At 42.2% G+C, this 27,209-nt stretch overlaps 2 protein-coding genes across 3 annotated transcripts in view; one reads left to right on the forward strand and one right to left on the reverse strand.

Moving 5' to 3' along the window:
* Nucleotides 1-72: 72 nt before the first annotated feature.
* Nucleotides 73-9,101, reverse strand: prtfdc1b (phosphoribosyl transferase domain containing 1b). The gene is made up of 9 exons (XM_042056538.1): nt 8,963-9,101; nt 8,448-8,554; nt 7,590-7,773; nt 5,798-5,863; nt 3,569-3,586; nt 2,232-2,314; nt 2,018-2,064; nt 1,819-1,895; nt 73-814 (listed from the first exon to the last, which is right to left on the reverse strand). The coding sequence occupies exons 1-9, from the start codon at nt 9,005-9,007 to the stop codon at nt 767-769; spliced, it is 675 nt and encodes a 224-aa protein (XP_041912472.1). The 5' UTR covers nt 9,008-9,101; the 3' UTR covers nt 73-766.
* Nucleotides 9,102-14,987: 5,886 nt separating this feature from the next.
* Nucleotides 14,988-27,209, forward strand: part of gpr158b (G protein-coupled receptor 158b) — a 45,038-nt gene continuing 32,816 nt past the window's right edge. The window contains exons 1-3 of one of the 2 annotated variants that reach the window (XM_042110438.1): nt 14,988-15,242; nt 15,385-16,300; nt 21,357-21,462. In XM_042110438.1, the coding sequence (XP_041966372.1) occupies nt 15,435-16,300; nt 21,357-21,462 (972 nt within the window). In that variant the 5' untranslated portion in view covers nt 14,988-15,242; nt 15,385-15,434. Of the gene's footprint in view, nt 16,301-21,356; nt 21,463-27,209 lie in introns of both variants that reach the window. The other variant, XM_042110430.1, reaches the window with a different exon arrangement.

Here is a 27,209-nt window from a genome sequence, read left to right on the forward strand (position 1 = left end):
GGCTCTTCCTCCCTCACACAAACACCCACACAGCAGCAAATATAGATAAGGTATGCGTCAAGTCAGTATGAATGGAAGTGGAAACAGTCACATTTTTATTTTATGTATTTCTGCAATGAACATGACAACAAGTACATTTGATACAGTACATATGATAAATGTCTCCTTTAGAATAAAGAAACAAACGGCATGAGGAAATAATAGGATGAGGTGTGAGATAACACTCGCCTAAGCAAGCAAAGCTTCTGTACACAGTATGAGCTGTGGCACTGACTAACAGAGAGGCCTGTCTTGTACTCCAGGCAGAAGAGGTAGGCGTTATAGGGAATCAAATTAGTTTATATTATAGACTACAGTAGTTAATTCTTTTATTTCTTATGCCAGTGACTGACTACCTCATTTCATGTTACATGAAGGTTGTTGTTTTTTTTAAGACTAAAGAACAGACTAATGTGGAAATAGAAAATGCCCACAAATGAAAAATGGCTACATAAACACATCATGTTATATGAAGTCACATGGATCAAAGTAACAGCTCAGTGGGGTAACAAAGTGGCGTTGCTAAAAATGTTCTAGCACAGTTGCGGGGTTTTACCCTGTCATGCAGCATGAATGCAACCAACCAAACTCTCAGAGAAAATAACAAGCGAGTTTGCCTTGATGGCAGCTCTCTGTGTGCGTCCTGTGGTCGGTGCATCCGACACTCTTCTGGATCTTGTTGCGTCTGGCTTTAGGGGTGGGGTCCTAGTTGGCTCAGGGAATGCTCTCAGACCTTATACTTCTGTTTCCCACTCTCACTGATCACACAAATGTGCTGCAGGCAGGGAGAGAAAAAAAGACCCATAATTCAGCTGGAATTAGAGTTGAGACACATCTGGTTCCAAGTATCAGCGGGAACTGCCCTCTTATCTGCCGAGTGACTGGACTGCAGTCTGCCACACTGCCTGTTGGTGGTGCCGGGTGGGAAAAGAGTTCCCCCCTCTCACTGGGTGACTTAATGACAGTATAATCACGAGAGAGAGAGAGACCCAGTTATGAGTGACGCAACACAAACAATAACAATAATAAAGCCAACTGCTGAGACCATGAAATTAAGTCTGAGAGAGAGAGGAGAAGGGCGGGAGTGAATGGAATGGATAAGCAGGGCCCACAGCACAGTGTATGAGGAGCCATGCATACTACACCCAAATGAACCCAAGCCCATCTGTTCAGGGCAGGCAGACCTACACAAACACAGCCAGCTCTCGACACCCTGCCGTGAAACCTGACCACAACTGGTGTCCCCGTGGTCCTGCTCCCAGAGCAAAACACCAGGAACTCAATTCGAAAAACTGACCTGATGTAATGTGTTATACTCTATAAACACCATGTTATAACCTATATATGCCTATGAACATCTCCTCCAACACTGGTGAAGTTCCCTAATTTAGAGAATCTCAACCATGTCAAAGGTGCTTGAGAGTGATAGGGATGCCAAGAGCACTAGATAATCTCATTTGGGGTCCAGAGGGGTTACAGTAGTTGTGCTAGAATATCGATTGTCTTCCTAACAGACACAGCACAGAAAAAAAGAGCTTTTGAGTGGTATGTCTTCACTTGAGATCTCTCTAGGTGCCTCTCTGCCCTTCTGTGCACTTAACTGCTTTAGCGTGTATGATTCACAAAACCTCTATATGAGAAATGACCACTTTCTGCCAAAATAGTCATTAAAATAAATGCCTCAAGAAAGTCAAGCACTGGTAATTGTTATGGAGCAATTTCTTGAAACATGCAAAATCAGATAGCAGGGGAGTGACTTATGCAAGACTAGAAACTTACATTGAGATCCCTGAAGTATTCATTGTAGTCCAAAGCGTATCCAACCACAAATCGATTAGGTATCTCAAAGCCAACATCTACAGAAAAACATGACAGAGAAAGAAAAAGATAGAGAATAAGATATTTTCTATAATGTTTTAAGAGGGCTATCGACACATTCACCTCAAAACAAACCACAAAACGTCTGCTTCATACATACAGTCTGGTTGACATCCAGATCCATTTGGCACTCTCTTTACCAGCAGCCTAAAACAGAGAGACACATTCATTTGAAAAGTAGACACACACACACACACACACACACACACACATACACATACACAGTCTAGACAAAATTGGCGAAGTGACTCAGTGACTTCTACATGTCGTACATCATGCAGCCTGTAATCTCTGAGTGTCGGGTGAGGACTCACCCGGCCACTTTGATCATTTTCGGCTTGAAGGCTTCAACATGGCTCAAGAGAGCCTTCATGGTTTTTCCAGTATCCACTATAGCCTACAGAGGAGGTAAAAGGCCTTAATGAATGAAAGCTATAGGACAACCAGACCAACTGGCTAAATAACACTGCTGACATTTGATACTTCACTCTCCCATATTGAGCTGGTAGGTCAATGATAAAACATAAAGTATCAGTCCTAAAAGTCTCTATGGATAGATTGATGTTCAGTCTGTGTGTCTGTAGGTGTGGGTGCGCACACACGCACATGCACGTCCTTGGGTGTAAGCTATCCTGTGAATCAGCACCAGGCCAATCATCTCCACCACATGAAGGGCTGGAACTGAGTGACCTGGGTGTGACAGATCCTGGCCTGACCCCAGAGAGGTATGTGCTTCCCAGAGGTGTGGCACGCGGGGCCAGCTCACTCTTTTGTTGTCCGTGCTATCCTCTTTTGTCAGCTGCCCGGGAAAACTATTTAGTCTTAATGCCTTTACTATTCGGACAAAAAAAGAATAAATACATAACCTTTCTGTGCCCATGTTTTCCACTGGGATTAAAATGTCGACCAGGTGACAAATATTATGTATATTCTGTATGTATGTGAGTTGAACAAATCTCTCAGAAACCTTATTGGAGTGTGTGGGCTCTATCTGATCAGATGATAGATAATATGGTGGCCTAGTTTCCTGTCTAATTGGGATGAACGGGCCCTATATGCCTTGAGGTTTTCAAACAAGGAATATAGGTTAGCTGACAGTAGGAGGGAGATGGGGTCTGGCAGCAGTCAGCTCTGTAAAAGAACTGCATGATGCAGAACTGCAGAGAGACAGAACACTAATGAGGATCAGAACGTACCTAACCAGAGAACATAAAAGAGGCCATTTCATTAGTGGGAGTTCGATTTCACAAAAGCCACAAATTTCTTCTATATACTATGCAAGTGCAGTAGCCATTTTGTTGACATATTCTTACTGACAGTAAATTTCCCTTTGTGTCCATATTATCAACTTAAGCCAAAACTTCAACTGGATGCCCAAGTGCAATTACTGTTGTGAGCACTGATATGTTATTTAGAAAAATGACTTTTGATTTTTGTTTTTTGAAATAACTAATGTGAAAATGCCTAGATGTGTGCCACTTTTCAAAACAGCACTATCATGGTGAAAGGTCTGTTTTATAGATGGCATGCCTTTCAAAGTTAAGACTTTTTCTTCTCCTCAGTTGAGGTCACTCCAACTTATGGAATGGAAAGTAATGACACATATTTTCTCAAACAAATAATTTCTTAAAAGAGGAAATCACTGACTCACCTCCACAACCAGGACATTCTTCATTGTGTGGACAAAACAGAGACGAGGGAGGGGGGAGAGAGAGAGAGAGAGTGAGAGTGAGATAGATCTGTATGCTCATACTCTAGTCTACACCAACATGCCCTCCAGTCTATCCTGCAGCTCAATCTCAACATTTCTAATAATGTCTAAAAATCTATTTAATTCACTTTGTCATCACACCATGTCTACACAATTTCAACCCAATCTCCGCCAACTGTAAGAGGACCATAGAGCATAACACATTCCATCCTGTAGCCTGGTGTGTGAGCTGTGAAATAAAGCCACCCAGACTAACTGGAATTATAACACCACTCAAACACTACCCATAATCCCTGGCAGCACAGTACTGCACACGGTGGAATGTGATCAAATGATTAGTCTTTCTGACAGGGCACTGAGTTCTTTATGATGGTGCTTATGAGCTCCCAAGTACTTCCCTCTCTATCTTTCTCTCTCCTACTCTCACTCAGCCATACACACACACACACACACACACACACACACACACACACACACACACACAGTTCAACAAAACTCATATTTAGCCGTTCTACTCTTGGCTGTCTGTGTGGCTTGACTGCTGATAATGTCTCTCATCTCTAGCAGTTGTAATTCTGAAGCTATCCTAATGGGAGCTTTTACATCTGTTTACAAAGGCAGAAATAGCTAATCTCTAACATGAAGGTGATTATTGCAGAAGAAATGTGTTACAGAGTGTGAAGTACATCACAAGCCAAAAAAATCTTACTTGACTGTGAAATTCCACATGACCACTTCTGCTCTCCAACAACAACTCACTCAGTGGCAGTGGTGGGCAGAAGTTCTCAGTAGACACTAACTTAAGTCTCACTACAACTGACATAATGTACAGGAAAACAACAACCCTAACCAATATGGTGGCATAACTGTAACTGAATCATGTTTACAGTTCACGTAGGCCTGGTGAGACCAGTTAATCTCCCTGGAACCCCAGCACAGACAGGTAAGCCTCATAAAGCCGTCAGCACAACCAATGGCGGAGCAAATGGGTTTGCATTGTTATCCTATTACTGAGGCATTACCCATAGATAAGCCCTTCCAGTGAGGGGAAACCTTTGATTTGGATGAGTACTTCTGGCTAATGTATAACTTCTCTCCAAGACCGCACACCTAATGTGCCACATCCAACCACAATGGTATTAAAGTCAATTATGAGTCTCAACACTGGCCAAACCTTTACAAAACCCTTGCACAGATGGACAATGCAGGCAGTGATGGTTAAAAAAGTAGATGTACTTGTGTCCTAAACTGATTTGTTTAGCCAAACATCTGTCATGTAATCATTTCCTAACATTCTTATTGCAGAATGGAGTGACATTACTAATATAGAGTTGTAAAGAATCTAATCATGCGTTCCAAACATGAACACACGCACACACACAGACACATACACACACACTTTTTCAAATTTGAGCAGTATTTCACCCTTGACCTAACCTTTGCCTGAAGAAATGATAAGGAGGCGTTTAGCCTGGATAAGAAGTTTTTGAAATGCGTCGTTACTCCTGTACAGAAAAGACAGGAGTCTCTTCCTCAATTCTCCCGCCCTCTTTCTTGCTCTCTTCTCGTCTCTTCTCTCAACCATAACATAACAAACTCTTCCATTTTCTTTGTGTTTGAGTTGGACTTATGGTCGATACATGAGTTAAGCATTGTTCACAATAAATTTGATATTTAAAGCATTTTGTCCATGAGGATCCATAGTCCAACACCTTCGCAATTCCTGTCCACATAATCTGTTTGGCATTATGAGTTTTGCAAAGTACATGCAATCATATCATTTTTTTGGCAGAGCTTTTTTGCCAGCTTCTCCTTAAATGGCTCAGTTTTGCCTGAAGGGAGTGTGTAAAGAGACTTTAGAACACTCCCTCTTGTGATAGATTGATAGATCAATCAAACAGACAACACAACAGACGCTGTTGCTTATCACCAAGTTAAACTTCCTTTGAAACCTACATTGAAAGAATTCATGATCATAGAGCATACTTGTTTAGGTATGTAACATTACCATATTTAATTCACTAGTTCTCTGATTTCTTTTCTGTTCTGTGATGTTCTCTGTTTTTTTTGTTATGTAATCACAGCTTTTTCACTGAGGTATATTGGTCATTATGCTAATGGGAGTGGAATACAGCGATACAGCAGTCAAGTCTCTCCCTCCGCTCTTACCTTCCCACTAAGCACAGACAGATCTTCCCCTCCGACAATGTGCAGGTCTTGTGTGGACTTATCATTCTAGCAAACAGGAAAAAGGCATTTACATGGTAACAATTAATGACTGAAGTAAGTTACTAGGGAGACATGAGACATACATCTTAGAATGTATTTGTATGGTGGCCATTTGAATTCTTAGCAATAGCAGTGTCTGAAACAGTAGTCTCCATGTATGTAAAGAACTCATAATTTGACTGGTCACATATAAGCCCATGGAAGATACAATACTGCCCCCTACTGGATATACCAAAACAGAGCGGTGAATACAGTGCCCTCTGACACCCTTGGTAAAGTTGACTAAAAACAGGTTTAAAAAAAAAACAATATTTTGGTGATTTATCGTCATTCTGACAAAAAACAATATCTCATAAAGACAAATATTTTTGACAAAAACATGTGCCACAATTATTGACACCCCTAGAAAATCTTATCAACAAAATATATGTTTTTTCTATTTACATTCAACTTTCCGTTAATCAGAGGATCTGTAAGCGTTCTGCAGTAATCCAAACAATAACTAAAAGGTTCCAATCAACTGGAAATGTGATAAACTTGCTAGGAGAGGCAAAAAAATCCTGTTGAAAAAGAATCGCTGTTGGAGTGTAACAGAAAAAAGTATCATCTTGGGGTCACTAAGTCTTCAAATAAATCTTCAAAAGTGACCTCCATCCTAATAGATTATGTAGGAGGCATGCAATGTAAAAGCCTTTCATTTCAGTTAATTACAAATGTAATTGGCAGGAGTTACTGAGTGCTGCGGTGACTTTGTCTAGGATTGTGCTCTATTGATAGATAGATAGATATATTTTATTGATCCCTAGGGGAAATTCAAGGTCACAGTAGCATACAGACAACACACACACACATTGTCAGATGAAATGCAAATTCTGCTCTTTGTAAGAAACCCTCTAGGTGTATTTGGCATACATAGATGAATGGCAAAATTGAAAAGAACCCCATGCCTAAGGATAATTATAGTGGAGGGTATTTGATATTGTGGGGCTGTTTTTATTCCAAAGGCCCTGGGAACCTCATTTGGGTGCATACTATCATGAACTCCAAGAAAAAAATCAACATATTCATTGAAAATCTTTCAATCTCTGCCAAGATACTAAAACACCTGTCCAAACCAATACAAAAATGGTTTAGGCTACTGAATATAAAATCAAGCTTCTGCCATTGCCATCTCAGTCCCCTGATCTAAACTGCATGGAAAAAAGTGGGGTGAATCAAGGAAGAGAATGCACAAGGTAGGATTTATTTCATCATTGTTTTTCATTGTGAGATAGAGATAAATTGCCTAAAGATTTAAGACCTCTTTTTAGTCTAACTTTACTCTTATTACTTAAAGGTGCAGTCAGGGATTTTACACAATCTCAAGCCCATAATATTTTTTGTCACATTCAGCAATCCTCTCCTCACGACGCTACCCATTCCGTGAGTACAGTGTAAAAAAAAAAAAAACGGTTTCTGGAGGTAGCCCAGGCCCCGAAAACTGTAAAGAAATAAAAACGAAACCCTGTGTGGAATTTCTTTGGGAATACTGAAGGTCGGGGTGAGCTACCACTCTGTCGTGTTTCGTTTGGTCCTTGGTTAAAATATAATGTACATTTTTTTTGTTGTACAAAGGCGTCTGCTAATAATCATGAACACAAACAAACACGACTTCCTGCGCAATCCCTGACTACACCTTTAACTTTACCAGGTGTGCCAATAAATCAGTGTGTGTGTGTGTTTCGTAATTCACCAGGTAGCTCTTGAGGCGTATGAAGTCCACTCGCATGGGCAGGCTCTTGTTGGAGTTGCGGTTTAGGGCTTTGATGCACTCCACCAGGTCAGCACAGAACTGGTAGCCCCCCTTCAGCACACAAAGCACCACAATGTCGTGGTCACCCAGATCGTCCATGATGTTTCTCGCTAACCTTTCTGTCCTGTCAACATTCAACTACAGTGAGACTTGGACATAACAAATACACAGGACAATGGAATTCTGAGCCGCACACATATCTCTTAAACACTGGGGAGGAATAGTCCTTAAAATAGAAATGAAAAACTGATCACCAAAATATCCACACCTTGGCCATCCAGTTCCATTAAGACAATATCTCACATTACAATGTCAGAAAACTGAACACATAGTGAATTCCTGGTAGTCCTGGTCCTGGCACCCTGGTAGTCTCACTCACGCCTCCAGCACCTCCACTGCCAAAACCCTCATCTGTGTACTAGAGCTGTGGAGGTATGGAACTCCAAATGTAACACTTCAGCATAACACTTATGTGTAAGCGCAGCTTGTGGCAATAGACTCATACCAAATCAACATAGAAAACAATTCAGCTAAGCAGTCAACTTGTTATTTAACTGTTTTTAGTTATTTGTTTAGTTATGTTTTAATCTCTCTTGTCATATGGTGTGATAATATAAGCCTACAACAATTCATCACCATGTCAACGTTTTGTTTTGTGCACTGGTGCTGTTTTTCTTGCTGAGTTGGTATTGTTTTAATCTGGATTAAGTGTAGATATTAGGCGTCACATCCCATCGTGCACCATACTACTGAACAAACATGACAGACGTCAGACAGACAGATAGAGGGGGTAGTTACCGGTCCATGATAACCCCATGAGGAATGTAAACACACTCCAAGTCTCCAGAATAGTGCTCTGGGTAGGTAAATAGATCCAAACGGTAGCCTGGCCATCCATCTCTGATCTGTATGGGAGTATTGCACAACAATTGATAGCTTCAGTATGATACATAGGCTACGGAAAGAACCGTTCATCATGATGCTCGGCGGCAGACGATTTTGTTAGTCACGGTTCGTTCTGAACACAAACAACAGTAGATTGTGTGTAGTTTATGTGGGTTATTCAAGCCTACACTTGGGCTTATTTCTCACAGTTAGTTTTGTCATTTGCCAGTTTAGGGAAAAGGAAAAGTTTCATGCCAGTGTAAATGTTCGTGCAACCTACATAAAGTCCATTGCTGCTAAAAGTTTGTTCAAATTCTTGCGTCCAGGCAACGCTAGGATAACGCTTTCCCGCACAGCCCAAAACGGTATTAGCCTACGAAAGCACGGTCGAGATAAGTTAATGAACACCATTCTCCTCTCATAGTTACCACGATGCCGCTGTTCTTCCGCAGTGATTTCATTTCGTCTGCCATGTTGGTTTTCTTGACATTCCTCTGCGGCGGCGAAGAATGGGGGTCCTCAAAAGAGGGTGCGAGATCATTTCAGACAGTTTCAGGGGAGGGGCGCCACAAAGGATGAATGCAAGGCTCTATTCGAACTCCAAAGCAGGCAGTTCCTGGTAGGCCTGATGCGAAAGCAAAACACATTTTCGGAACAAATCCATTACATACTAAATGTATAAGTATAGGTTAATGTATGACACTGTCCCTACATGAACAGATGGACAGGCTTCTTATTTAACAAGACAAGGATTTAATTACACACTTAGGCCCTTCAGACTAGACCTATTTTTTAACATGGACAGTGGGCTATCAGTTTATTTTTTTAATGAGGCCTATATGAAAACGTTTGGTTTGTGAGTGTCATAGCCTATTCTTTAGATGTGGTAGGCTGTTGCAAAGTTGTCTATTCTTTTGAAATGAATGGGATATCTGTCCAGTGTAGGCTAATGCTGAAACAATGTTGTTCTGTTCACACCAAGCAGACACCACGTGCATCTGTCAGCATCAAGGCCTAGGCTACTCTCTATTTTGAGCTTTTAGATTAGGCCTAGGCTACAAACAGTTCTTTTTCAGAGTAGACTACCAAGCTTAAAAAACAGTTTAAATATTACACATTTTAGGCATCATTAAGCACTTAAACACAGATAGTCAAAGCACTAAAGACCTAAAGTCTGATATTTCTTTAATTTAGTCTTGTTTTATATTTATTTTTAAATGATCCAGCATTAGCCTGGTTGACACCAGACCCAGCAGAAATGTCCAAACAGTTGTCAGAACCATCTAACAGTGTGTGTGGGTGAAGAGCCCACTAGATGGCATGACAGGCTACACAGTTGTGTGTGTGTGTGGTGTGTGTGTATACAGTTTGGTGCTGCAGCTATAGACAAGCGTATTCCATTCTGCCTAACATGCATATTTACGAGACATACCGGTAAGTTAAATAAGTTAAGTTTCCTTTCAAAAACTTCACATGAGTGCACAGGCACAACATCAACAACTGTTTCTCAGGTTTTTCAGGGTTGTGAATCTTTATGAAGACCGATGTTATTTCTTTCCCTTTTCTTGTTGTCATGGGAACAGTTGCAGTGACAGTGGTAAGCTTGTAGTAGCCTAGTCTACTTCTTCTTCATGTGGACATGATTTGAATTCATAAGAAGCATTAAGGAGTGATTAGCCTACAACAAATTCGATTGAAATTAGGTATGTACAATTGTATTATTTATTAATGGAATTGAGTTTTTGTTTCAATAACTTAATCTTCAACTCCAATATGCATTATTTATTAGATGTTTCTCATTGGTAACACTTACTTAAGGCCTAAGGGTCACCTGACTATCAGCTTATCTAAAGTAGGCTATTACCAACAGTCATTCCTCAAGTTTAACACAAACATATTCATTCATTCATTCAATTCACAAATTCACACACATTCACAAATACATTCATTCACCCAATCATTCATTTAGCAGTTATTTTGTTCCTCCTGGGTGTGGAGGTCATATAATAGTCCAACTTCCTCCTGGGTGTGGAGGTCATATAATAGTCCAATTCTGAATAGTGCACTGCTGATGGCAGTTTGAACTTAAACTCAGATCAACATGGTTGTTACTGAAAAAATAAATGGTTTGGGTATGGGCCCCTTGTGATGTGAGGTTGTGATGTTGTTTTCAGTGAAGTACTCCTGCTGGACTAAAAAGATCCTGAGGAGGCCAAATCACTGTTTTGGATTTTGGAACAGAATAAAAGCTTAAAAGGAGCTCTCTCTCCCTCTCTTCCTCTTTCTCTCTTACTTACACACACACACACATACACATACACACACACACACACACACACACACACACACATACAGAGAGAGAGAGAGAGAGAGAGAGATTCACACATACACACACACATACAGAGACACACACACACACACACACAGTCAGTTATTTTTAGAACAGTACTATCCCACCATGCTGCAGTCCATTCATCAGAGGCTGTTTAAACTGTGTGACTGAGTGATGGCTTCCCTGCCATCCAACATTCATCCAATGAATGATGGAACAGATATTAAACATTCGCCTCGCTGACATTAAACCAGACTAATTAATGGATCCCAGAGAGACACACTCCTGCTCTCACACTTACTGAGCTGAGGTGGGAGACTATAAAATAGGAATATATGACAAATAAAGACATAGGACAGACAGAAAAACACAGAGATAAAAGGCCACAAATACAGGCCAGACTCATATTCTTTTGAAAACAAAGCTGGCTAGTGGTACAGTTTTGGGCATATTGTTCTGGTGTGATTAAAAAAAATTTTTTAAATATCCTGACTGTCAACTAAACAGATTACTGTAATCTCACTCATTATTGTTCACACATAATGTGCATGACACCTTGTTTGAAATACAAAATGGACCACTAGTGTAGTGTCATAAGCCAGGCATCGCGACTTATTCTACCTCAACCTCACGGCAATGCATTGGCAGAAAATAAACAAATTGTGCAATTTCTCCACAAAGCCCATTTCAATGATCTCATTTACTCCCAAGTCCTCTGTGGCATCTGATTTTGAACATGCCATTTTTCTTATAGGCTGCTGGCTTCATCCACATCCAGAGTAACACAGAGCTAAATTGAGCTATGTGTAACTGTGTGTGTGTGTGTGTGTGTGTGTGTGTGACAGAGAGAGAGAGAGAGCTTGTGCATGGTGTGTGTGTATGTGTGTGGAGAATGTGGATGTGAGTGTGTGGATGTGTCAACACTCTCAAGCCTTCAGGGAATAATTCTTCCATGCAGTTAATGCCTGTGAGTTCACACCCAGCCATCGCGACAGTCTCACAGCTGTCAGCTCCAGCAAGACTGATCCCCGCAAGCAGAAGTTCAGGGCCACCTGCTCTCCACATAGGTGCATATCCTACCACTGACACTCAAAGCCGTTGATTTCCTTTCATGAAACATTCACTAGAAAAAGGGTTTGAGGTCCAGCATGCTGTCTGCTGCTTCCTAGGCGCCCTGTGCATAAGAAGCATACTGTATGTTGATGCTCTGCCTGATTAAAAAAATGCATACAGCACTGCCATGGTAAGACTCCCATTTGTATTACATGAATGCCACTGGTGGTGATGATGAGACCTGCGGAGCATTTTGTGGAGCACATACTGTACTTTTAAAATAATCCATTTATGTGCATGGTTTGGGATCATTTGGTAATCTTTTCTTGTTCAATTGGCCACATGTTTTATTACAGCTTTATGGTCTTCTACTAAACATTTTAATATTAAGTATTGAAATAAACCCAAAGCAGAACAATTAGAAAAAATAGTAAATCCTCAAAAGTATAACAATATGAATTTGCGTGCAGATTACACTAAACTGTAGCCTGACTTTAGTTTTGTAGGCTCTTGACTCTTGTCTTTTTGCACCATCTTTGGTCCACTTTGAGGAAACAAAAGGCATAGATAAGATCATACATTCCAACTTTCACACCGTGACACTATAACAACACACGTTGTATTTTTAACGGGATCTATGTGATCCGTGTGAGGGAAGTGGCACTTTACCTTTCTGGCAATGTGATTGAACACAGCAGGAAGCTGTCTTCTCTGGAAGAATTTCAAAGGAGGTGTAGAAAGACAGGAGGTGTTGCTTGGGTTAGTCAGGGCAGCACTCCGCATATGTGCATGGCGCAAGACGCTGAGGCAAGAGAGGCTGTACGAGGAGCACCAGAAGAAGTGTACACATGGAGGGGGTAATACACATGGTATTAACTAACAAGGAGTAACTGTTTAGTAACATAATGTAATACATCACATATAGTGTACCACTCAATACTGATCAAATCTTATTGCAGCTACCTAATGTCAAATGATTAAAAGCAGTTATCGAAACTTATAGCTTACTTGTGGTTGTATTTTAAAACATTGCATGGTTGGTTTTCCAACATTCACTATTTTGTGTGTGCAATTTTCTGTAATATGGTCCAGGATGATGAGCAAGTATCATTAGAAGAAGAATGAGCCAGCAGGATGGTTGGCATGAGACAGCAAGCCTGTAGTTGAGAGACAGCAGTGGGACGTCTCTGGGGTCGAGCTTTGGATCAAATTCTTCATCCAAGCTGTCTATGACATTCTACCGAGCCCTTTCCTATTTCCTCTGCAGGGGGAAGGCGAAGACGTAATAATGCCTGCAGTTCCTGATCAGAGGGACCCTAGAGCATCATCCTCAGTAGCTGTTAGGGCGCCCTGGGCAAGGGGCGTTGGTGCTTGGCACTGGGGTCATGACTAAGTCCTGAAGGTCATAACAGACATCATCTGCAGTGGGATTAGCCACTGCAAGCATCTCCAACCTGTGAAAAACCATCACATTCGTCAAAGCTGGGAAGAAGCCAACAGCAGCCACTTAGACCATCTCCTCTGGCCTCCTTGCGATGGCACAAGACTGGGAGGCTGAAGTTGATCCGGGGAAGCAACTGAAGCTCCCATATGCTGCTGCTGCGTCAATGCTCAAACCAGATGTTTGAAGGCTCAAAGCATATCGTTTCTAGAACTCTTTGTTCTGTGAGAAGACTGCATCGGGGAGGCCAATAAGAGCAAGAGGGCGAACCGCACTGAGCTAAAGGAAAGCAGCAGAGCAATGGGGCAAGCAAGGGGTGAACCTGTTGTGTTGGGATGCAGAGGGTCCTCAAGCCAGCCCCTCTGTAGGGCCTTTAACACTGTGTGCATCACAGGGGCAAGCAGGTGAAGAGCCATTAAGTTGGTCACAGAGACAGCAGAAGTTACGTCAAGGTGGCTGACTGTCAATTAGTAAACCTTAACACAGTTTGTGTTTTCTGACATAGCATGAAAGTAGCCCTCACAGCTGTATGTTGGATGAAGATTAAACTGGGTAAGCACCCATCAGCTTGAAGGCAATATTAAAGCCTAATATACCTTTGACATGTGACTTACAATTCTATGCTACAGTACTTGTGTGTCTGCCTACGTGTATATGAGTGTATCTCTCTCTCTCTCGCTCTCTCTCTCTCTGTGTATCTTTCTCTCTCTCTCTCTGACTGTTCAAAGATTACATTTCCAACTCCAAATCAAACGTATTTGCATAAAAACCATATGAAAAAACATCCCAAACACAGTTCCTTTTTCATCGTATGCTTATGACTGAATAGATACAGTACAAATCTAAAATTGAAAATCCTATTGAAATACATCCTCATGTATTAAATAAAGTGCTGCTTTGCAAGTCTAAGTAGGTGAGCACAAAATTGAAAAAAGAGACTTGTGGGATGCTGAAATTTTTAGTCAACCATGAAGTGCTTCAGTTATTGCCATGGTTGTAAAGAATGTTGATGAAGTTCCAAATATGAATATGTGGGAAATATTCATAAGGTCATATGAGTCGTTGCTTCTTCAGAGGGTGATTGGGGTAAAGATGGAGGGTATGACTTGTTGACTTGAGTTTATGATATAGGCTACTGTCTTTACAAAATGATGCAAAATGGAATTCAGTCTGCAGGATTTGATTGGGTTTGATCGGCTCCCGCAGCCATTACACAGGAGGCTACATTAGGCTACTTTCCCACGGGCGAACATAGGCCTACAATTTAAAGTGTTTCACTTTGTTTTAAAAACAAAACAAAAAACTGAAATCACGTGCTGAAATGAAATTCAAAATCCAAATCGGCAATGAAATTATATTTCCACATTCCTAGAGGGAGTTTGCGCACACCGGAACAATCTGAAATGGAGGTAGCCTATAAATTATATCAATATTCAATAACGACCATATGCTTTCTCGATTTCGACCGCGTAACTAATATAACTGATATTTCTTCCTCGACCACCCTTGGCGCCGATTTCAGCACTGGACAGCTCCCCGTCCTCTCCCCACCTAACATCCACCCAGTTTCGTGATTGACAGAAAAAATATCCATAGAGAAGTCTACGACTTGTGAGCTGTCCTGGCGTATACCATAAAGAAACTGGATACGAGAGCATTCTGTTCCAGCTTTCTTTGAGGTTCTGATAGGCTATATTTCATCACAATGTTTGCGAAGGTACAGTGTGAAGGCAGTGGTTTAGTCAATTGCAACGCATTTTCTTGATGGGAGCGTCTGATTGGTAACATCTGGTATCAAACGGCAGAAGAAGGAACGAGACCGCCAGTGGTAAATAATGCGACTAAACTCCAGTGGCGTTTAAAAGACGACAGCGGGCAGCATGTAAGCCACTTGATCCGTTCAACTACTGTTAATTGCATGCGAAACGCGTGGATGACTAATGTCCACCAACTGTTATCCAGAGATTAGTGAGTCAGTTGAAAAAGATCCGAAGTTCTGCTAATGTATATGGTGTACCCAACAGACTGGATGTAAACTAAACCTGAATTCCTATCCGTGAAGAAGGCGAACGGTATGGGTATTCTTCTGATATACCTGCTCCTACGAATAGGATTTGCTTTCGGCTCCAATTATGGATATGTGGAATGGTCTGATAATGACAAAGATTCGGAGACCAGGACAAGGTATCCAGTGTACAGCACACCGAACAATCGTGACCCGCAATACCACCCAACACTGTTTAACAAGCCGGTCACTGAACGCACGGTGGTCGCTCACAAAATTGAGGAGGACCTGCCCAGGGTGGTGACCGCTTTCCTTCACACGGGAGACTCTGCAACGCTGGAACATGTAAACTGCTCACGGCGGTATGAGCTGAGCAGTCTGCGTGGTGGCTCTCAGGTCGCCTCGCACTACTCTCTCCACAGTGTTTTGGATACTATGGCGCATGCCACCAACTTCCTAAACATGCTTCTACAATCAAACCGGTCGAGGGAGCAGTCGATAAGGCGCGATATTCAGTGGTACCATGCACTGGTCAGGAGCATGTTGGAGGGAGACCCCAAAATCCACCGGGCAGTGGTCACTTTTCACGCAGAGTCACCCACACCTGGCCCTCAAGTCTTTCTCCAAGCGACCAGAAAAAATAAGGACATAGTGCTTCAGGACCTATCATCATCGGCCGCTCATCGCTTAAGAAACAGAGCGCCGGATTCAGAGTGGTACCATGATTTTAGGGACCGGAAAAAGCCACACGTTTCCCGTGTGGTTTCGAGCAGGGATGGCAGAACCGCTCAGGATGGCTATGTTCTTGACAAAGATCAGATCAAGTGGTCGGCTCCATACCTGGAGTGCGAGAACGGAAACTTTGTTCCTTTCTGGCTCCTTACCTTATCTGCTGGTTTCTACGGCTTGAGGGCCAACTCCGCGCCAGAGTTCAGGTATGACACGCTATGGCAGGTCTGAACACGTGTTGTTTTTATCTTTCTCTGTACATGCCATTCCTATAAATGTACCTTTCACATATTCAATTCATGTTTCATGTTCAATGAAACATAACCTAAATGTAAAATAAGAGAATAATACGAAGCCGAAATGGGTGTAAAATGTACATTCCACTAGTGTTGTCGGCCCTGATCTTTTCCATATGGTGAAAGCAAGTGGTCTTGGCAGGATTGATTTATATGTCAGAAGCGGTCAGTGTTCTGAAGTTCTAAACATCCTAATTAATTAGCTTCACACATATAATTTACCCATTTGCTTTGCCAATGTGCAGGGCAGAATTAACTCAGTTATTCCAGTGTCACTGGATGGAAAGCCAAATGTGTGGCATGTAATTATCTCCGTAGAAACACCTAAACTGGTGCAGCAAAATGTTTCACCTTTGAATGTGAATATGAATAGGAACATGTAGAAACAGACTCACAGCAATTTGACTATTCAAGATAAGTATTCTTGCTGGGACAAATTCTAAAATGGCACTAGGTCTTTGAGGATCCACTGTATGTTTAATTGATGTTCCATGTACATATACGCCTCACTGAAACATCAAAGCTAAGTGGATGGCAAAGATATCAGTACCCAAGATGTGTCACTGGATGAAAACACTTTTACAACGTTAATTACTTGATGTCTTTGTTATCTTAAAAGTCATTTTGTATCATCCTAGTTGCCTGCATCAGATCTTGTAATTCTTCACGATTATATCATATGGTTGCATTTTAAACATATCTACTTTTGAGTGTGTGTGTGTGGGCTTATCCGTAGATATTTCAATCATGTGTTCTGATATGGTAGGTATGTGTGTACAGTTCCTAAGTTGGTGGTGAATTCCAAGCATCTCACCTTACAGAACCCTCTCTGTGTGATTCCAAAATCAATTCGGCCATGAATAAATGATGAAAGATGTACACCACACCTGAAACCTGACACTCTCTGGAATTTACTTGAATGAGTCTGGTATGAATTTAACAGGCCAATATGACTACATACCAATGCATGAGCAGACACTTTCCATTAACATTTAGGTGTAGCCTAGATAATATAGGCATATCTGTTAATAGTAATGGCATGTTCATTTCCATCTGTCCAAATAGTCTAATATGGTACTTATAATAGAGAATCTCCTCAGATCATAAGCAGCAATTGATATTCAAATGTATATTAAATCACTTTTGGACTAAGTGAAAATTACTTCCTGAATATGACTGAAATTGTACATTAAAAGGGTACAATATGTCAAAGTGCCTTATCATCACACTGAGGTTAAAATGTGAAGTCAGGTTGCAGTTGTGTTTAACTTAAAAGTGAGAATTGCTGTGAGGCCTAGAGGAAAGCCATGCTCATGTCAAGGCCTTATAACTTCTCAGTGATATCCACTAAGACTAATCACCCCCTATATGACGTTATTAGTTTTACAGGCTGGGCACAGCCGCACAACTTGTGGGGAGGAAAGAAAGAGAAGCCAATAGAGCCAGCAGTGACTTAATCTTCAGATGAGGCTCTGAAGAGTCTGATGAGGGATTTCCTCCTCCGAACCTTGCTGGTGACTTTTAAAGTTCACACACTTCACAGTCTGCCATTAAGGTAATGGCTCCATATTGGGGCTTTGACACTATCCGCAGACATGATGACCTTTGATTGGTTGACACTGGATGTTGACTCATGCCAGTAGAGCTCAAAGTGAGAAAAAAGTCCCTATCTCATTCCATGGCTCCTCATGACTTGATTTAAAATGACACTCTCACATCTCTCAGACAAACGAGACATGGCCACCGGCTGTCATCTAGCATCCAGATAAAAGGACCCAAACCTGAGTGAAACTTGCAGCTGCATATTAGATTTACTCAGTATATGTTGAGGCTGGGAGCTGAGGAAAAATACTGCAGCAGATAGAAAGGACTCCGCCGTCTGAAATGTTTCATAAATGCCACCGCTTTCCCATTGTGAATCGGCAGTTGTGTCTGATTTAGTAATCTACAGCAGATGGTCTGATCCTTAAATGCTCATTGATGCTTATTAATTGAATTTTAGCATAACAAAGACCGCTGGGGATAGTGTTTAGACCATTATGTGGTTATAGGCCATTGCAAATCGTTTGCTGAATATTTTTAATCCGTTGCACAAGCTTCAAGCTCAGGTGTTGAGGAATCATTAACCATATGTGTAAATGGACAAACATTATACATTTGTGAATAATAAACTTGCATTTTAATGTATCACAAATCAGAAGTAATACTCATTTCCTAAAATTAGATGCATTTATAAAGCAGTCATTTATGGCATAATATACAGCATAGGGTATGCCATGGCCATGGCAGCCAGCGTTACAGTCAATGTCTTTTGATAGTATGCATTTGAATAGTGTCTTGTATTGAAGGCAACAGTGTGTAGGCATCTTGTGCTTTTTCGCCTTCAAGAACACAAAGTTTGTTGTCCACAGAACAGAGCTACAGTATGTATGTGTAGAAGAATGTTGATTTCTCTCTCTTCACCTCTTTCCATCTGCCTCCTCTGTTCTTTGGCTCCCACTCCTTCTCTCTCAGGGACCTCGGTCAGTTTACCTGCCATTTAAGGTGTTTGCACCAGTTCTCTCCAGAGAGGGAGAAAGTTGACAGGCTTGCAGTCTCCCCAGACTATGCTGTTGGGTGTGCATAATAAGTATGTGTGTGTGTGTGTGCCTGGGATAAGTGTGGAGAGTGAATGGTAGGAGCGAAACAGAAGGCGTTGTGTGCTTGAGCCTGTGCTGCTGTCATATTTGGCTCCAAGTCTGTTCTTTTGGACAGCTCTGGCTTGCAACAGAGGGAGATGTTGATTTGGATGAAAATTAAAGAGATATAACCATGTTGCCAGCCTCTGAGGTTCCTTTGAGGGTCTAAACAGAGGCAGTCACTGGACTTTTTTATTGTAGGATCCAGTTGGGTCCTACAATAACAATGACTCCAGCATATTCTCCAGTGCAGCCTCCATTCACCTTCATGACTGCTTTGCACACTGTAGGCATAATCATAATCAGCCGCTCATCTAGAATGCTTCTCGATTAAAGGAGAACACCAACTTTGGGAAATTAGCTTGTTTGCTGTCTACCCCAGAGCTAGATAAGAGGATACATACACACTAGTCAGCCTATAGCTAGCCCATAGCTATAGTTATAGTTAAAAGGGAGTAGGGACTACTGGTGTAACCCACTTCCTGTTAATTATGCTAAGCTATGTTAATGGTGTCAGGCAGAAGAAAGAAGTGCGTGCAATAAATATGTAATGGCCTGTCTTACTCAAATAAGTTAATTTCCCAAAAAGTTGGCATGTTCCTTTTACAGGAGTGAATGAAAAGCAGCCAGGAAGTGCTGAACATGTGTTACTCCCCTTACAAGTCTTCCTTGTCCTGATGCAACCTTGCAAGAACATTTGAACAGGAGCCCCACACAGCTGGCACATGGAAAACATGGCTGGAATACCAGCCAGCACCTTAGATTGTCATGTAGAATCCACCCAAGTGCCTGTCATTCTGCGCTAAGCCTCTTCATCCCTTTTGTTTGGATATGCCTGTTAGTCTGCTGCGCCACCGACCCTCCATGTGTCACATCAAAGAGAAAGGCGCTGCAGTCGGAAAGCTACGGGGTTGGATAGGACTTAATGCCGAGCATATGCTGTGTTGCCCCCCTAGCATACATTATGTGACACATTATCTCACACACTTAATATCACAAAACTTAGATGGAGCTGAGCTTCAAGCTATGGGGACTATATGGAAAGGATTGTCTCATTTTGAAATACAGTGAAACATACTATGAAATCCGGTGAGACACAAGCCATAGCACATTTTAGCAGTGGAGGGAAAAAGCTAAATAGAGTAACAACCCAAAGGATAAGAACACCATGGTGAGAGTGATACTGATGGGTGATGTGAATGCCATATATTTACACAAGCTAGTTGTAGTACAGTGCACATATTTACATCAGTAGAAAGCATTCACACAACACCAAGAGGAAGACCCAAATGTCATTGAGAATTAAAATATTTCAGGAAACTTCTGTTCTGCAACATTCCTTCAGAGCTGTAAGAAATTGAATAAAGCACTTGCTTCCTAACCAGTGGATGAAGAGGTTGTTTAACCTGACCACACACACACACACACACACACACACACACACACACACACACACACACACACACACACACACACACACACAGAGTGAACACTGACTTTCAGGATTTCTGCTGGTAAGACATGCCTTTGAAAAGGCTGGTCTTTGGTCTCACTGCAGTTCAACCTGTCCTAATGAGCTGGTCCGTAAAGCCCACTGGTCTTTCTGACAATCGAATGGCACGCTAATGATGCCCTCATATTGCCCACTGTGTCTGGGGTCAAGTCAGTGGTGGGAAACAGGACACAAGTGACACACTAGTTACAGTAGCCCTCACTTCCCACTTCCCTTTCAGAGCCAGCCTGAGGTCAGATTTTCTTTTGATTTGATCGGGATTGTTGTGAAGAGACTGAGCAACAATTACTTCATAAGGAGACCTAGTGATGGCTTTGGCATATATTCCCGCTAATTGTAGACATGTCATTTAATAGCTGTCATTTTTCTGTAGGCCTAGTGTTCAGATATTTTAGTATGTCCTTTGACTGACTTACTTTTAAAGTTGAGTTTTGTCTTTTTTGACAAGTCTCATTAAACTAATCTCCTTTAATGACTTCTGGCCTGATTATGCTTAAGCTTTCTTGCATTTATTGTACGTGTGAAAATTACAAGTTCCTAATATTTGATTGGCTGAGTAGCCCCTTGTACAAGTATTCATTTTGAAAGCAGGGCTTCTGTTCAGGAGCCAATTTGAATCAAAAGCAATCTAAATCCTTTTCCATGCTACCCTCCTTATGCATTCTTTCTTTTACAAACAAGACCAGTCAAGCATCTCTCTCTCTCTCTCTCTCTCTCTCTCTCTCTCTCTCTCTCTCTCTCTCTCTCTCTCTCTCTCTCTCTGTTGTTCCTGCAGAGGAGTTGTGCGGGTGGATGTGAACCTGCAGGATGTGGACATTGATCAGTGCTCCAGCAGTGGTTGGTTTGCAGGCACCCATCGCTGTAACCTAACAAGCATGGAGGTGAGCGCACAAATGACTGTTTTGTAAATAATTTAACAAATGCATATTCCTGCTTATGCTCTGCTCCTTCGTTGCCACAAATCTAAACAAATATCAAGTAGTACACACACACAGCTTTGATCATGTATGAATGGTTATTATGTAGGCTATACATGTATATTATGTATACTTTGTAAGAGACATTTAAGAAAAGCATCAAAGCTTTGAGCAAATGGGTTGACATTTTTATCTCTTTGAGTAATGTTGTAATTGAATCGTAGTCCATTCTGGTGTCATAGTTTGAGTTCTTATGTTGTGCTGCATCCATCCATCCATCCATCCCTCTTAAGTGCAGCCTGTGGAGGTGTTGCCTCTCAGACTTCCAGTGCTAGTGTTTTTGGATGTGGAACTTGAGACGTCATCTTATTTAAGCTCCATCTGTCTCAAAGAGTGAGCGAGAGTATCGATTGAGTCAGACAGTGGTCTCAGGCCTCAGGCTGTGTGTGGGTATGCGTGTGTGTGGGTATGCGTGTGTGTGTGTGTGTGTGTGTGCGGTGTGTGTGTGGGTGCGTGTGTGTGTGTGTGTGTGTGTGTGTGTGTGTGTGTGTGCGGTGTGTGTGTGGGTGCGTGTGGGTGTGTGTGTGTGTGTGTGTGCGTGTGTGTATGTGTGTGTGTGTGTGTGTGTATGTGTGTGTGTGTGTGTGGCTAGTGTGTTGAACTCATGATTAGAGAGGGTTCTTGTGAAGAGTAGTGCAGTAGACCTGCCTCCATGGCTTGATCTATAGTGAATATGTAATGGATGGCACAGATGAATTATTGACCATGCTTTTTGTCTGTGTGCTGTGTCTCTTGGGATTGTGTGTAGGAGAGCCCTCGGACTTAACTTCATATTTCCTGTCTCCTCTAGATGGGGGAGAGTTTTTTTTATGCAAGTTGACTGTCAGTGTGTGTGTGTGTGTGTGTCTTTGCGTGCGTGTGTGTGTTTGTGTGTGTGTGTGTGTGTGGTGGGGGGGGGGGTTACAGGTTTTGTCTGCCCTGTCAAGGAAAATGTCTATTCTGTTCACATCATTGGCTTGACATGAATATTTTGGCATGGGATTTTTCAGGAGCATAACCCAGAAGCGACAGCTAAATGTTGTCCTCCCCTGACTTGGTTTCAAAAACAATTCAGCCAGATATGGCTGCACATCAGCTCCAGTTAAAGCCATGCATCCTGAATAGAAAGGCTTAAGGCTGTTCAAAACGGACTCCTACCTATATAAAATCAACTGCTACTCAATGTGGATGTTTTTCTATGGGAAAGGAAATTTGAAATGTATATAAGCACACATACATAAATCTACCCACCCACACACACAGACATGCACACACATACAGAGAGAGAGAGAGAGAGAGAGCGAGCAAGAGAGAGAGAGAGAGAGAGCAAGAGAGAGAGAGAGAAAGTTCTTTGTCAGGATAATAGTCGTTCATTTCATTCTGTGTTTAAAAATGTAAATTGCCCGGTGTTTTGTTGTGTTTTGACAAGGTTGTGTCTCATTTAGCAGAATCACGCTCGGCAGGGGCGGGCATCACTCTTCTCATTTCCTGATTTAATGAGTGGCTCTTTATCCAGTATTACCCAACATGCAAATGCTTTCGCTTTGTGTAGCCTGGCTAACCACTCATTTCAGTGCTTCTGCATGCATGCAAGCGTGTTTTGGAACAGGAGGATTCAGAGAGCCATGCGCTGGTTTAACAGAATATGTTTAGACTCATGGGTACTTCCCACCAGATCAGTGTACAGCCGCCACATTGGTAAACTATGTTTCATTAAATTTTCATAGGCAAATATGTTCTTATTTCACTTTATTCTTGCTTATTCTCTTAATGTATTGGTTGTCACATTACTAACCCCTATGCAATATGTCTAGTTTAATACCATGTCGCCACAAGAAAAAGTTTCAGATTCTAGTGTGGAGAAGTCCCTCTTTCATACAAATGAGTATCCTCCAATCAACCATTCTTCTTTGGGTCATTCCACTGTGCATGCAGAAAGTTACCCATTTTGTCATCTACATGTAGAATGATTAGTCAACCTCATTCTCTAAGAGACAGTCTCACACTATATTTTGCAATTTTCTATCTCCATCTCTAATGCCTAACATTGGTATCTCTGTCTCTAATGCCTAAAGTCTTTATTAATTAATAGATGTTTGCCTCTTTCCTGGCCTGCATGTCCACAGCCACCCCCCGGTTGGGTCCTAAACAGTAATTAAAACAGCTTAGTGAAGGGCCGGACACCTCCGCTGGTGACTCACCTCCCAGCTATGGCAGCCTGCCACCTTCCCTGACAAGGACAACAAGGGCATTGATTTTTGTTCTTTTTCTTTTTTTTGTTCGCCCCATGAGCTTGCTAGGCCAAGAGGATGAGTGTACCCAGAACATATGCAACCAGTGGAGCACAGAGCCCGCGGGATTAGGACTGAAGGATGACACTGATCCCGCGCCGCAGACTCCCCTTAAGCCTTTAGCAAGAGGCCCGGCAAATATTATTCCAATCTCTATTTTCTCGCCAGGACAGCAAAAAGAAAAAGATGGTCTGACAGGAAAAAGGTGGGGGGATATCAAGTGATAGAGGGGTTTATTAGCCACAGGCGAGATGAGGAACAAAACGAGGCTAGCTCTTTTAAGGCGTTTAAGTGGGGTGGAAATGCCCAAAGCCCCCTCCCCTGCTTCTGCTTCCCCTTCCCCCCCGTCCAATGGCTGTGCATGTACATTGCTGTTTTCCACCATGAACTGAGCACAACCTCTCATGCATTTTGAATGCTCCCTGGGACGGATGTTACATAACCCTACATCTTATATAATTAAAGGGTAAGAACATATCTTAAGTATGTGCTTTAGACAGTGTTGCATGTGTTTTGTGACCGTATGTTTCTGGGGTTTTTTATGATAGGGTAATTTTATAAGAGTTGCTTATATATCTGTGCTATTTGGACACTGAAAATGTGAAATTGCCTCTGCACTAAAAATAGGGCTTTCATTCAACAAGGTACAAGATGTTGACCATGAACCCAGTGGTCCCTCTGCCCAGGTGATGAGTGTGCCATTGTAGCTGCACTGGAGTTCAGCTGATACATTACGTACATCCTCACAGACCCATACATCTTGGCTATAACCCATATGGTTTCATATGTACTGTACAGGTGCATCGAGGTGGCAACTTGCCCCTGGGTCAAGTGTACTTGTGCACCGTTTGTAAATAGCTGCACAATGATGGAGCAGCAGCCTGGCGATGTGCACTGTATACCCTTCACCTTTGAAAAATTAATGACAAAAATACATTGGGAGAGAGGTGCTGCTAGAGGAGGAAATGAGGGGCTGTGCCTGCCCCCCCTCCTGCCTGCCAGCCAGCTCAGCTCAGCGCTGTGGCGATGACTGGCTGACTGAAGGCAGAATGTAAATATTTATGTTTCTACCTCACTGCCCCCCCCCCTGGCTTCTTTTATCGTTCGGCACATGGGATTAAAGGATCAGCGCAGAACTCCTGGATCCCGCGGGCTCTGAGACGGCTATTGACGAACCCTCCCAAATGATGTTGCCACCTCACACCCCCTCCCCCACCCCTACCCGCCGTACCCCAACAAACACACACATATAAACACACACACACAAACACACACTCCATAAGCCTGCAGTGCTTCGGTGCATCATTTTATACCAAGTAGCTTTTTTGACACGCTGTAAAGTTAGACACAATTGTGTCCCTGTCATCTTGCTGCTCTTCCTCCTCCTCTCACACCCTGCTGTGAGATTATCTCATGTCCTTTCCCTCCATTTCTTGAGGTGGCCTGCTGGAAAAGTCTAGTGTTGTGCTAATTTCACTTTGGGCTATCTAATATGGCACCAGCTTTTCTGGACTAAGCCCAAATGGTGAGTTTGGTGTGCATGAGGGGCTGTTTTTTCCCTCTATATTCACATCAGATCCTCCATGGACATAAGCAGGGTTTGCCATGCTTTTTAAGAAGAACCCGGTTTTCACCGGCCATTGGGTGAGGTCACATGGACGAGTGATGTGTCACATTTGTTTTTGTAACTGATAGATAATGATCTGCATGTTGGCTGCCGACTGTCACGGTGGGAAGATTGTAAATCCATTTGGGCGCAGCCCTTGGTTTGTGTTCCGGTAAAGCTGCTGGTTTATTTATGGGGAAGTGGAGTCGAGGCAGTGGGGCAGAAATGGAGCGGAGCAGTGGGATGTCCCTGGAGGTGTGCTGTCACTGCCATACAGCAGCAGACAAGACCAACACACGTAAACTCACACTCAGCCACACACACACACACACACACACACACACACACACACACACACACACACACACACACACACACACACACAAATCAATCACATACAGAGGACATTCATTTATACTTGTACATATATTTGAATATACCCTTCTTGTCCACACAGAGACACATTCGTTAAGGCAAATGTGCCTATCTACAAACATTTGCCATCATCACCAAACAAACACCTCACACATATCACACATATTACAATGCCAGGAAGACTTTGGTCAAAGTACTAAAGTCTCCTTGTGAGAGAGCATCTTAAACTCTCATTCACCTGCTCTCCTTGTACAGCTCCGTCTTTGGGGAATGCATGCAGAGCTCCAACTCCACCCTCTTTTGAAGTCCTGCAGCACTAACAAGCACATCTTCAAGCATGAGGATATCTCGACTTTCGAAATGAAGGATTTCCCACCACAGCTAGGCGACATATCACCCACAGCGATAAAACATGCTGAAGGGAAACTCATCCATAGAAGGGCAAGCAGAGACAGTCAGAACATGTTTAACTGAAAGGATGTGAGTTTGAAATGGTTCTAGAACCCATTACAGTAAATGCATGTGACATTTCAAGTATCCTAATGTTGCTGCATGGGGTTCGATGGAGCCGTCTCAAATTGCAGGAAACTCGTACATGCTGTACTCAATAATAATGTAGACTACACTTGACTAGACTGTTAAGGCTGTAGATTAGACTTGGCTGTGTAATCTAGCACTGAATACACTGCTTATGTCGTGGAATGGAATGACATTACTTAAAAGAAGTGGGAACCTTGAGGGGATATGACACATTCTTTAGCACGGGGGGAAATGCTTGGGCTAGAGTCTGTCTGATCTGTGAAGTACACCCCCTCTCTGAGCCAATAACAATGAATCCATAAATAATGCAGATGTAAAATAGAGCAGAGTGAACCAAGACCTGCCTATGTGTTCTCAAGGACAGGAAGATATTTGGATGGCGGGTGAGACCCATAATCTGAGTAATCAGCATTTTAGCCAGATGTTGCATAACTCTTGAGGATAATTACCCCATGAAAATCACACTACCACTAGCAAAAAAGCAATTTGAGACCAAACATGTATGAGTATGATTAAAATTAGTTTAGGATTACATGAAACTCTAAGGTATGAAGTTTGATAACCATATCCCTGAGTAAGCAAGCACAGGACTGATTTATTGCCTGATAAATATCTAGGGCCCCATTTAACCTCCTGAGACCCTACGTCCTCGTATGAGGACATAACATTTAGGCTTTGCAGGACTTTCTACTTCAATATTCTGAATAAATTTCTGTTGCCCTCATATCATGCCAGTTATTTGTACCAGTTAGTGGTAATAAAAGCACATTACACTATATTGGGAAAAAACAAGATGGCGTCGATATCAACCTACATGTTTTATCAGCGGGCACATGACAACTGTAGTCATGGTAGAGTGC

The sequence above is a fragment of the Alosa sapidissima genome, chromosome 1 (assembly GCF_018492685.1).
Source record: "Alosa sapidissima isolate fAloSap1 chromosome 1, fAloSap1.pri, whole genome shotgun sequence".
In the NCBI taxonomy this organism is placed as follows: Eukaryota; Metazoa; Chordata; class Actinopteri; order Clupeiformes; family Clupeidae; genus Alosa; species Alosa sapidissima.

Excerpts from the sequence above, each read along its gene's own strand:
- prtfdc1b (XM_042056538.1), bottom strand. The coding sequence starts at position 9,007 with ATGGCAGACGAAATGAAATCACTGCGGAAGAACAGCGGCATCGTG. Across the intron at positions 5,864-7,589 it reads TACGCCTCAAGAGCTACCTG|AATGATAAGTCCACACAAGA; the intron begins GTGAATTACGAA and ends CCTGTTTGCTAG. Across the intron at positions 1,896-2,017 it reads ATCTGGATGTCAACCAGACT|ATGTTGGCTTTGAGATACCT; the intron begins GTATGTATGAAG and ends GTTTTTCTGTAG.